The 12762-nt window shown below is 39.8% G+C and overlaps 1 protein-coding gene across 3 annotated transcripts in view; it reads left to right on the top strand.

Annotated features, from left to right (window-relative positions):
- The window catches only part of AKAP6 (A-kinase anchoring protein 6), a 551024-nt gene that overhangs the window by 323211 nt on the left and 215051 nt on the right, over nt 1-12762 (top strand). For 2 of the 3 annotated variants that reach the window (XM_057721869.1, XM_057721870.1), the window contains 2 exons: nt 10924-11020; nt 12142-12308. In XM_057721869.1, coding sequence (XP_057577852.1) covers nt 10924-11020; nt 12142-12308 — 264 coding nt within the window. The remainder of the gene's footprint in view (nt 1-10923; nt 11021-12141; nt 12309-12762) is intronic. The other variant, XM_057721871.1, reaches the window with a different exon arrangement.

The raw sequence follows: 12762 nt of genomic DNA, 5'->3' as shown, positions 1-12762 counted from the left end.
AAAGATTTTTCACTCACTGTATATACTGTTTAGCAATGGTTTTTTTGTATCTAAATATATCTCAGACATCCTTCTGTCAGTACATGAAAATTTATTGCACATTTTAGCTGTTCCTTAATTTGTGTGGATTTGCTACACTTTTATTAATCATTCCCATAATTATCGCTATTTAAGCTGCCTCCTTATTTATGCTTTGGCAAATAATACTGCAATGATCATTCAAGTTATTTTAACACCAGTTGAGAGTCTCCTCCTTGTCCCATTAATGTCTGTCTACAGCAGCAACTCAGTGTCCCATGTAATGAGAGTCTATCATGCTCTTGGGAAAGCTTTTGGTACAGGCCATAAAAAGTGAATAGAGCCATGTTTGTGTGTATGGAGCTTTGCATCTGTGTTTATAGGGGTAGTTTTTAAAGCCCACCTTGCAGAACCTTTTTCATTTTAGGAGTGGTCCCTGCAATTTGAGGTGGCTGCCACAAGGTGGCACAGAAGCACCAAAATCCTGCAGACAGTGCTTTTGTATTGGTGCCCTTGAAGGATCTGAAAACTTTTCCTCATTCCTTATTGTGTCATTACCCTAAGTACTTACAAAAACAGATTAAATTAAACTAATAATGTGACTGGCTAACAAAATCTCAATACAGATGTTTTCATGCATTAACCATCTATATTTAGATCTTTATATCATATTTTTTATTAAATAGCTTTCATTTGTATCATAAGAAAAACAATATACTTCTCACAAAGTTTTTAGTCATCTCAGAAAAGTTCCCAAAATACATTCAGATGTTTTTCCTTTGCTTGCCCTTCTGTGGCCACCTGTGTTCCATTTTTCATTGCTCAAAGTTAAGAGATGACAGGTTTTCCGTTTTCCCACTTCCTGGTGCCCACCTCTCCCTGCCTACCCTCCTCTGCTGAGATGATAGGCAGCTCTGGCCCAAGAAAGTTGAGCTTCACAAGACCAGCAGCTACCACATGCCTGTACTCTTCAGTTAATAGGAGACAGTCGATCAGACTTCAAAAGCCTGAGCTGTGTAAGTGTAGCCGCCACCTCCTTCAGCCTTGCTGAGCAGGGCTGGTGGCCTTGTAGGAGCTTTGAAGTTCCATTTGCTTGTCCCCCTTGATTCCTGTCAGTTTAAGATGAGTAGCTGAGAGTTTAGTAGGGAGAAGCATTACTTCTCTTTGAGAAATTTGAGATACTCAACTCCTAGCCTTGTGTTACTTCCTTTGGTATCTTGTGGATGGAAAGATCTGCCTGGAGTTTATAGCACGTAGGCATTTTGAGGTTGATGCGTGGGGACAGGAGGCTCATTTTGAACATGTGAAAGTCCTGGACTGTATTCTTTTGCTCACATAACTAATTCTGTGCATCCAGGAGGCAAAGAGCATTGTCTTCCCTTTTCAGTTAAAAAGGTTCCCTGAACTGTTCAAAGCACCTGGGAAAGTAGTTTTTGTCTGACTCGGTTTAAGGACTCCTGTTCCCATCATTTTGAAAATTACTGTCGCCCAGACATTTTATTGATTTATTACTTTATTCTTTTTCTTTAGGATGTGATGACTGTTTTAAAGTAGAATGACAGAGAAACACTGGACTTATTGAGCACTTGCTATTTAGGGTGTTGGCATGCTAAGCACTGAAGAGAAAGTTTGCAGACTGCCTTGTACTGTGAGGGTTTATGCATGACTGAAGGACACCATGTATGGACAGGAGCCAGTGCGTGACCTAACTCACTTGAACCAGGGTGCTGTCACCCACCATCTCTCTCCCTGTGTAGACCCATGTGTAGATCTTCCTTTTCTATTGTGTTACGTGGGATTTTGGAATCTTGAAAAAATTCACCTGGCATAAATGATATTAAAATAAAAGTTTTAGGCCTGAAACAAATCTTTACTTTAGCCAGAAAAATGCCTGTCATATCTACTGAAGGTTGTTGCGAAGATCACATAAACCTGTTGTATGTGAGGATGCGTTGTTCATCTTGGGGGAGTCGTGCGCACCCCTTGGAGACCCTGAGGACAGGTGGTGTGAGAAGCTTGGGTGTTCCTAGGGAGGTTGAATTTCTCCCCACCTACCCTGCCCTAATGATTCACTTGTGACTATCACCTCCTTGAGGGACAGCTTGTTTGTTTTTGGTGTCTCCTCTGACACCCTGCCCTGCACATGCATAAAAAGTACTAAACAAATATGTTAAATGAATAAATGAGCACTTGTAAAAGGAGTTTTACAACCAATACAGCAGCAACTTGTAACTAATATTATAAATCATCAAATGATAACTGAGAATGTCTGCAAGTTATATTATTTCCTCTACAATTTCCAAATCAAAATAGACTTGTCACAGAGCTCTCTAGGTATTGTCTGGTATACTTGTGACAAGAAAAACACCTATAGAAGGAAAAAATAGGATAGTTTATTTCTGCTTTCAGGATGTAATTCATCCCCTTTGGCAAAAAAACACAAGGAAAATAAAAATGTTAACTCATATATTAGAAAGGTTAAAAAAATTCCGCAGGTTAACATTACAGTTTCAAAAGGTGAAGACTACATGACGACACAGGATGTTAATGACTTGACATTACAAAATTTATGAAATTTATTTTTAAAGCAGTTTGGTTCTCCCTTGCAAATGCGTGAAGCATGTGGGAGTTGGAATAGATCTGCCCCAGGCTGCCAAACAAATTTTTAATGGAACTGGAGTCCTTCAGGGATTGTCCTAAATCCACATAATATTCTTAGGTCTTGGTGTGTGCACTGGGACCTGTATATTAGCAGATGTACATGTGAATAATATACTCACATCCATCCATCACCTTAGTGACTCCACATCTGTAGGGGCTGCTGCACATCAGTTATTCCACTGCAGGGGGCAGAGAGATATTTGGGCCAGCGTTGACCTCCTTTTCAATTAGGGCCTCAGAGCAGTGTGTTCTGGAAGTCAGATGGTCCCTTTAGACAGAAGCTCTGCGAATCCATTTGGCCTAATGTGGCCATGCTGGGAAGTCAATGTGATTACCTGTGCCAGGTGTGGATGCAGCATCCAGAAAAGCAAATGGGAATTTGGTCACTAAGAGGCACTGTCAACATTCAGGATCTCTCCCATCTATCTAATCCTTGCATAAGATATTAGCAAGTCTATCAAAAGAGAATGCCCGCCTTAGTAAAATATATTTACCTTCCACAAAATTGCAGCTGCTTGTTTGAAAGAAATTGTGATTTGGCTGAGGAGCTAAATTCACTTTCAAATGCTTGGAAATGTTTTTATTAACTGAGGTTTCAGGAAAATAATTTCCTCAGGAAGAACAAGGATTTTTGTCTTTATATCTTAGTGCCTTTTTTTTTTAAAAAAGGAAAACAAAGTTTTTATAATGCTTCTCTTTTTGTTCATAAACTCAGAACATCTTTCTCACGAGTACATAGTGCTTTTCATTTTTTAAAGCTTTTGATATCATACATGGTGGTGTGTTGCATATTGTCATAACTAATAAATCAGTGACAAATGTAGCCACTTCATTTTGTTGGGGAGATATATAATTGTGGTGGTGGCTGACCATTTATTTAATTATGCGGTAAGTACCATATGATGAGAGGGTAAAGTTAAATTGATGATTTGGGCTATCTCAGCCAGGGTACAGTTTACATGGCAATTACACCGGGATCATCTAAGTGTAATTGGCAAGTAATTTTGTACGCGAAGAAACATGACAGCTCATTTACATGGTGTTCAATGAGTAAAATTTGGGGACATTTATCAACCACTTCCAAGCAAAGAGTGACTGTACTAATGTAGCCCAAAATGCTATGGGCAGTTTGAAAGCTCCGTGTAAGGTTTTTGGTACGAGTCTTCATTCATTTGCTCCCTGAATGTTTATTAGGTGTGTGCTGTGTGCCAGGCACTGTCCTAGGCATTGCAGATACAAGCACAAGTGAAAAGTTAAGTCCTACTCTCAACTCCTGGGTGGGAAGCAGACCCATCATCAGTAGTTACACAACAGTGTAGTAAGCAGAGGTTCAGGCTCTGTGCAGGTACTGCGGATGGTGAGAAGGGGAATCCAGGAAGATGGAAGATGGCCAGGGAAAACTTGCTAGCAAGCATGACACCTGAGATGAATTTTAACGGATGAGCAGGGCTGAGACAGGGGAGGGGAAAAAGGACTTTCCAGGAAGAGGTGCAAGCAAGAGCAGAATCTTAGATGAGCAAGATGGCCGGTGTGAGCTGGAAACTTTAAGCAGTTCAGGCATATTTCAAGGCAGACCTGGGGCCCAAGAGGCAGACTTGACTGGGATCCCAGAGGCTCTGTTGGTCATGCTCGGGGCTGGACCTTATCCTGCAACCTGGGGACGCCATTGGAAGCTTTTAACAAGAGTTGTTTTGTGGACCATTCTCTGTAATAAAATGTTTTTTTTATTGAGCTATTCTGATATGCCAGGCTCTGTTCTACAGGTATCAAGGCATTCATCCTCACAGCAACCCCGTGAGGTAGGCATTAACATATCCTCCCTTTTACAGATGAAGAAACTGAGTACACAGAGATTGCCCAAAGCTACACAGGGGGTGATGGCGGAGCCAGGATTTGAACCCAGGCTTGTCCAGCTCCAGAGCCCATACTTGTCCCCAGCACCCACACCAGGTCATAATCCCCTTGATATAATCGACTGTTTTTAAGATACACATTCCTGTCCCCACTGCTAGACTGTGAGCTCTGTGAGGCCAGGAACTGTATTTGTCTTGTTCACAGCTGCATCCCTGAAGCTTAGGAGGATGCCTGCACCTTCATAGGCACACCACAAATAAAGAGAAAGTGTAGTTTTGCGGGGGTCATGGCTGGAGGCTGTTGAAGTCAGCCTGGCAAGGGATGATGATGAGGGCCTGAGTCTAAGGCAGTGTTAGTTGACACGCAGAGGTGAGGTTGGAGAAATCAATTGGCAGGGCGTGGTGACTGATTGGGCGTGTGGATTTTGTTGGCGTATTCTCACTATGTTTCTGATCTCCAACTCCTACACTGGAGAGATGACTTGGCAAAAGAATCCAAAGCCGAGGGAAGCTTGTTCTGCTCTTCACAAAGCTCTCAAATTCCTGAGGAGAAATGTTGCGGACTCAGGATGAGACGTTAGAAGAAACTTCCCTGGAGATAGTTAAAAATAGAATGTGCACATCTGCCTGGGATGGTGGAGGGACAGAGCTGCCCTAGGGTAGATGAACAGTTAGATGGCCTTTGGGGTTCTTCCCCCTTTGAAAAGTTTCTGGTTTAGAATAAATAAAAATTCTCCTGAGCCACCTATCCTTAACTGTCTGGCTTAAAGATGAAATCAAAGTGTCCAAGGACTGGAAAATATTGAGTCCAAATGCCTGAATTGTAGATGAGAAAACAGAAGCCCAGAGGGTTAGATGACTTGCCCAAGGGCACGCAAAAGGAAGACTCAGATCACTGGTCTCTCAGTCCCTTGCTTCCCAGACTCTCAGAGGGCAGCATCTGAGTTTGGGTGCCGCCTGTGGCAGGCGTGTGCTGGATGGTGGCCCAAAAGCAAAGAGCACCTGGTATCTGTACTTGAGTTCAGAGAGCCTCAACAATAAGCACCACTTGTCACCTAAAAATGCCGTAAAGTATCACTTACTACACAGAGCATTTGGAAAATAGAGAAGATAAATTTAAAAGCCTATAATGATTTTTCTTTAGCCCCACTCATTGCCAGGCACTGCTTCAATGCTTTACAATCATTATCTCTAATTCTTACAACAACTTGGAAGTAGGATAGTACTACTTTCATTTTATGTTTCAGAAAGCTGCAGCCCTGAGAACTCGTCCCATAAGACCCGACTATGTTAACCTCAAGTCCTACCCTGCACAAATGGTGTTAACATTTTGTTGCATTTCCCTACAGTCATCTTTTTCTATACACTGGGACTATCCATTTACATAGTTATAATTTTACCATAGATACAATTTTGAACTTTCGTTTTTGGGCTTGTAATGTGTTCTACTTTTCAGGTGATTTCATAGTCTTAATTTTAATGGCTGTATAATTTCTTATCCAGTTTTTAGGAGGGTCTTAAAGAAATATTTACTCATAAAAATCTTTCAATCTTGGCACATATGGCATTTGGAAGGTATATTTTATATTTTGAGGACCATCTGACCATCTTCCATGGGTGGCACTGGGAAGAGCAGGAGAGAAACTGCCAGGCTGTGCACAGAGGATCATGGCTTTCTTCCCCACCAAGAGCCCCTCTGGGAACGCAGGATGGTGCTGGGCACAGCTCAGAGTGGAGCCTTAGTGGCCTGAGGCAGGTAGCAGGTGACTTTTCAAGTCTCTGCTTTTCTGACTGAACACATTCTTCCTCCCGCCCTTGTGAAAAAGCAAGTTTTCATTTTCTTAGGGTAGTAAAAATCTTTTGTGTGAAGAAGAAGTGTCATCCAGTGTCTTATTCATCAGCATATATACCATGTCTTTAAAATGACAGTGGGAGTAAAAGTTCATCAGTTCAATATGTCTTTCACATTTGGAGACTCCTGACTAATAAACCTCTGGTATTTATCATCAGAACAGCCAAAGAACTACATTCTGGCACATGCTTTTCTCACGCACTGAGAAAAACTTAAAAAGACAGAAGATTTTCTCCATTTTTCCTTCTTCCATTCATTTAGAAGAAAAAGCATACCTTTTTTTTAATTAAAAAAAATATGAGCATGCAGAAACATCTGGCCTCCATTACCATAGCAGCCTCCTAAATGGCCTCCTTGTCTGCCCTTTTAAAATCAACTCTGTGTAACAGCCAGAAAGATGTTTCTAGAACACAGAACTGTACTGGTCACTCTCCCATGTTGTTGACCTCTTCTTCCATGACTCTTTTATGGCTCTTGGAGTTAAATACCATGTGTAGCCACAGCTCCCATCTCCCCTGCTTCCACCTTGTCCCAGCCACACCAAGCTGCTTCTGGCTCCCCGATTCCTGCTGCAATAAAGCGACTCTCCAGTCCCACATGCCGAACAATCCTTTCTCCACAAGCTCCCTGCCAGGCTCTGCAGAACTTGGCTCCCAGCTCGAGCTCCCACAGGACCTATTCAGCACTATCACCCTCATATGGGATATAACCCACAGTCTTACTTTTACTTGGCCAACATGATACTTTAATTTAAAAAAATTAAATCTCATTGGGCATGGCATCTCACTGTTCAGCTTAAGGCCCTGCCACTCTCTATTCTATATCAAACCCTAATTCGGTATTTATTCTGTGCTGGGTCATATGAGGCTACTTGCTTTTGATCTCTTTTACCCAACAGACTGTAAACTGCGTGTGCCAGAATTGTGTATTGTTAATTTTGTATCTATAGGCCTGGTGGGGACTGCTCAGTAAATATCTATTGTAAATTTATGCTTTTTTTTGAAAAAAAAAAACAAATTATTTTGGGAAAGATGCTATAACTCTTTTTGGCCTCTCTGTTCACGAACATCATAAAACTCATGGACCTCAGTGGCCCTGGCAGACACTAACGATATTCCATGGGGGTGGTAGAAAGTCTGTGTTCATGATATGTCTGCTAAAACTGAGACATTTTGTAACTTTAAGCCTCTCAATGTGATTATGGTCTTTCCCACTATTTCCTGTACCAAGAGATTCATATCAATTCTTATGATCCTTCATGAGTAACTTCACGTTTGTCATACTTTTGTGCATCAAGGTATACATTTCCTTGGTTTCATTTCATATCCACATGACCTCCATACTCTCATCAAACTGGGATCTTCAGAAATTTGAATGGAATAGGATAAGAAGTAGTTTTTTATCTACTTAGTAAGGTGTGATCGTGATCAAAGCACAGTCAGCATGCGTACCTGAATTTGCATCCTAGCAGGGAGTAAACGCACCCATATCTATACATGCTGGTGAGGCTAGAGGTTGTGGTAGTCAGAATACCCACTGCTCAACCTCTGATGTGTCATCTTTTTGATAACCCAGTCCTTTGTCTCATCACCATATTTTTCATTTCCTTAGTTATTCTCTTCTAGATGTTTAGTTACATGCTACTTTAAAGACACTAAAAAAGATGTGGTATCTCACAGGTCCCAGATTACATTTATGGAATTTCACATGATCATCAGTGATGTAGATCTGTGGTACCTGCCCAAGGCCATGTTGTTGCCATAAATTTAATCTCCAGAGAATGCCCTGCATTTTCAGGAAGTGCTGTGGATGTTGCAGAGGGACTGTATACCATAAGGCATTGCTGAGGAAACGTGTTAGTAGCACACGAATGGAAATGTGTTCGAGTATCGAGTTTAACCAAAAAGAAAGAAAAAGAAAAAGAAAACTCTTTTGCCTAAACTTCCTTCCCTAGGGAAGAGGTCGGGGCAGAACAGGGAGAGTTTGTTACAGAATCCTTCGCCCGCCAAAAATTTCATTGACAGTTTTGTTAATGTGCCTGCTCGCCTGCTTTCTCAGAGGCGTGTTGTGAATCCCTTACCTGATATTGTTAATGGTTAGTGAATGCACCTGAAAATCAGGCAATATTGTACCATTTGGGTAATAGTTACATTAAATGGTTCTTTTCTATAGCATAAAGCTTACCAGCTTATCTTTTTTGTAGTAATGAATACCTCATCTTTTCCAACGTCCTAATCAAATGCTTCCACATCATCTTGAGGCAGAACCAGATCCAGCTGCATCTATTCTATGCTATTGGCTTCAATTATGTCAAATTATACAACCTACTCACAGGTCCTAAGGTTCTCTTTTGCTGAGACTTAGGCCTGATGCACGTTTTTCGGAAGCTCATGATTACCAACCATTCAGCACTAGTCTGTTGTAAGTAAACAGAGAATCAAAGAGAGCACTAGGCTAAATTTACACTTGTGAAGAAATCTCTAGAATAGGTTTCTTCCTAAATGTTGGCACTCTCGGGTTGATCTCAAGTATTCTTCTTTTCCGTGTCCCTGCTCCCTGAAACACACACGTGTACCTCAGTTTGCATGGGATTGCTTGAGTTGAATAGTTCCACGGTAGTGGCAACAAAGTAAATAGCAGCCTTTTTTGGCTATAAAATAATAATTAATTTTTCATAGCTATTACATTGTTTGGATTGACCAGAAGCATCAGGCTTCCGATACATTGTCATACTTTATTTTATTCAGCCAAATACCTGTAGCTGAAAGAGGACAATACAAGAAATAGTGAACAACCCTTGGGGAAACCTAATAAGTCTTTTTCTGTCATATTTTGCCGAAATGTTTCTGTTTATTATGCCTCTAGTAAGATGAAATGATTCATCATTTTGAAGTCATTTTTTTTTTTAGTCAAAATTCTTATCTTTATACTTCAAGTTCTGATCTGTCTGTCCCCATCTCCTTCATTTTCAGCTTATTTTGATTGTTCTGCTTTTTCTTGTTAGCTTTAAAAGACCCATTCTTTTTCCACTAAGAAAAAGACTCACCAATGAACATCCAAAATGATTCGAGATGCCCTTCGATGTGCAGGGGCCATGCTTCGTACTCTTTAAATTGCTATTACTCTGTCCAGTGTACAGAATAGGGACAATACATGGTTTCTGAATGAATGGGAAAATTTTTTACACCTGATTTCGTAATTTATGATTGTTTAACCTCTTTCATCTAAATTACGTTCCAACTGAGACTATTATCATCTCGAACTTCTGTCAGATATTCTTAATACAGTGTAGTACACACAGCCATTGCTCAATGAGTGTTTAGTGAAAGCAAATTATATTGTATACTTTGGAGCCCTATTATGGAGAAGCCGAAATGTGGCACATCGTCTTTCAAAATCCGTACTTCTTCAAATTAGTCAAGTCAAGGAATGGATTTTTACCCTGAACACTAACCTTTGATTCAACAGATTGGTTACTATGATTACTTTCCATTGGACCACCTGTGTTTGGAACACCTTATAACATTCTAGAGCTGGAAAAATCTTTGGAAAACCATCTGTGTTTCTTGAAATATTTAAATGGAGACCTTCCCCTTCAGGGAGTCCTATTGATCTAGTTCAGTAGATATCCACTATTCCTGCAAACATTTATTGAACACCTTGTGTGTGACATGAGTTGGAAATAAATGTGAAACTGGCAGTTCTTTCAATTGTAGTTCTTTCTTGTTTATAATTTGGTAGCCGAGTATAGGAGTAAAGTAGAGTTCAGTTTGACAAATTCTACAATAAGCAGGTATAAGGAGCAGAGGAAGCTGAGAGAGGGGAGTAATTAATTCTATAAGGCACTCGGGAAGGCTCCCTGAAAGGAATGGCTCTGAGTTGGAATTCAGCCGTAACAGCAGTTTTTGTATTTTGGATGACTGTCATGAGTGATAAATGCCCCTGCTGGACGTGAGGTATTCATTACACACAGTGTCACATTGTAAGGAATAAACTTAAAATTCAAACATTTGAAAAATATTTGACTCCTCACTACAGTACCTGCTCTGCCTCAATATTCTGTGGTTTGTGTGATATCTGAGAAACAGCTGGATCAAACCCCACCATATTAATGGATTTATATATGTGCACATAAGGCTAATATAATTTATTTTGCCAATTTTTTTATGGTTTCATAAATAGTGCTATCACTAACATTTCTAAAAAGTGAAGAAAAGAGCTCATATGTGCTGTTAGAAATTCAGTATATTTTATAGAACTCCGCTACTCTTGATATAGCCCACGGGATGTGACTTTTCATAAAAACCTAATGAATTTCTAGATTTGTCAGCTGTTTCCAAACAGATGCACTCTGCTAATGTAATGGAAACATTTTGAGCCCAGATCCCAAATATCAATAGCTTTTAGTATTGCAAATTAGTTTGTCTATTGGGTAAATTGGACTGTGTAGCTCTTGATAAAAAGTAGCAAGTAATTTTGTATGGATGTTCTATGTTTAACTGCCTTGCCGGGCTTTGATGCTCACATTTTTCCTTGCAGAGTTTTAAGTTGAATGTAGACAGTCATTGTGCTCTTAAGGAAGCTGTGGAGGAGGAAGGACACCAACTTCTCGAGCTTATTGCATCTCACAAAGCAGGTAAATCCTCCTGAAATATTGCAAGTCTTTATGTCTCCAGACTATTAAGAATGAAGAAGCATTGCTGTAAATTACTGCATATATTCACTTCCTTATGTATTATTAATATTTACATTATCAGATTGACCTTCAAGATTTATAAATGTTTCATATACTGCATACAATGCTGTGATACTTATAAGATGAAATACTGCCTCCAAATGGTCTGTTCATTTTATTTGGGGCTTACTGTTCACCTGAGTTTCAATTGAAATCACATTCCTGAAAACTTCACATTGACATGCTTTTTGATGTAGGTGCTCTGGAAATAACATCAAGATAACGAATGAGAATTGTGCATATAGTTATAATGCATATGCATTCAGGTACTTATAGATATCATTACAGATATAAGGCAGGCAGTCTAGAGTTACCTGATTATTTCCCTGCCAATTCACACACATGAACGTTTTGCATGTTCTTTGCTGGTCATTGCATTAGCAGAGTTTTGGCTGTAGACCAGTTCATACCCCAGTATTAACGTATTTATGAGGAACAGATTATAAATAAAAAATAGTTTTGTCATTTGCTTATACTTATCCTGGTAGTAAAAGACCATTAAACAGGATGAGTTACAGTTTGGCACTTGTTTTGAGCTTACCACAGCTAAATAAGAAAAGAGCAGCGTTAATCTGACGTGCTAATGCTAAAGACTGCTGTCTTAAATCTGGCCCATTTTCTGTATTTCGGATTAAATTAACTTTGCCTATTTCCATACATTGTCTGATCATTATAAAGTCTCTACACAGATACACACAGGGCCTCTTATTTGGACTGTGAAGCCATAGTGTTAATAATTTTCATGTATTGTGATTTTTTTGTTCCATATACATTTTTTCATTCAATATATTAAATCTAAGTAGATTCCAAACCATGCATCTATGTAGTTATCCCAGTTTTGTGACCTTATGCCTTCTGTCAAGTCAAAGATCCCAGTCTCTGTTCTGAGTGGCAGGTGATGGTAATGATTGCTTAGAATTATGTTTATTTTTTGAAATACCTGTCTAATTTGCTAAATGAAAGGCAATAATGAGTAAAAATACAGTCGAGTCGGTAACTTGTGCCTTCCCCTCCTTTTGGAGAAGGACTGAAGGACATGCTGCGGATGATCGCAAGTCAATGGAAGGAGCTGCAGAGGCAAATCAAACGGCAACACAGCTGGATTCTCAGGGCTCTGGATACCATCAAAGCCGAGATTCTGGCTACTGATGTGTCTGCGGAGGCTGAGGAAGGGACTGGAAGCCCCAAGGTAAGTGGCTTGAAGTTTGCCTTATTTCCTCTTATTTCAGTCTTCTTTTGAACTAGGCACCACTGAAGTTTTCTTTCTACCCCTAAGGCTTTTCGTTTCCACTGGGTAAACTTTATATCTCTCTCTATATGTAAGTATGTATAAACAAAATGAAATGGCTTAGTTTAAGACAAAAAAGCCTACAACTTCCAAGTTTTCCAGGAACGGGTCTTTTTGTGAAAAGTGGCAGAGTAGGAGGGGGACAGTACCTAAGGGGTAGGAGAAAGGGGGACATAAAACATTTAGTAAACAAAACATAAAGCATCTTTAACATGAATAATCAGAATGGTTTTAAATTGTTTTGTTGCAACTATAAATCACTATAATCAGTGCAATCACTCAGCTCTGACATCCATTAGCTGCTTGGTTACAGCAAATTAACAAAGAAGAGAGAAAGTGATTCATTATCTCATTC

This window comes from Hippopotamus amphibius, chromosome 2 (genome assembly GCF_030028045.1).
Source record: "Hippopotamus amphibius kiboko isolate mHipAmp2 chromosome 2, mHipAmp2.hap2, whole genome shotgun sequence".
NCBI classification, from domain to species: domain Eukaryota; kingdom Metazoa; phylum Chordata; class Mammalia; order Artiodactyla; family Hippopotamidae; genus Hippopotamus; species Hippopotamus amphibius.
Note: the sequence above shows the minus strand (reverse complement) of the source record. Positions and strands in the feature narration are given on the sequence as shown.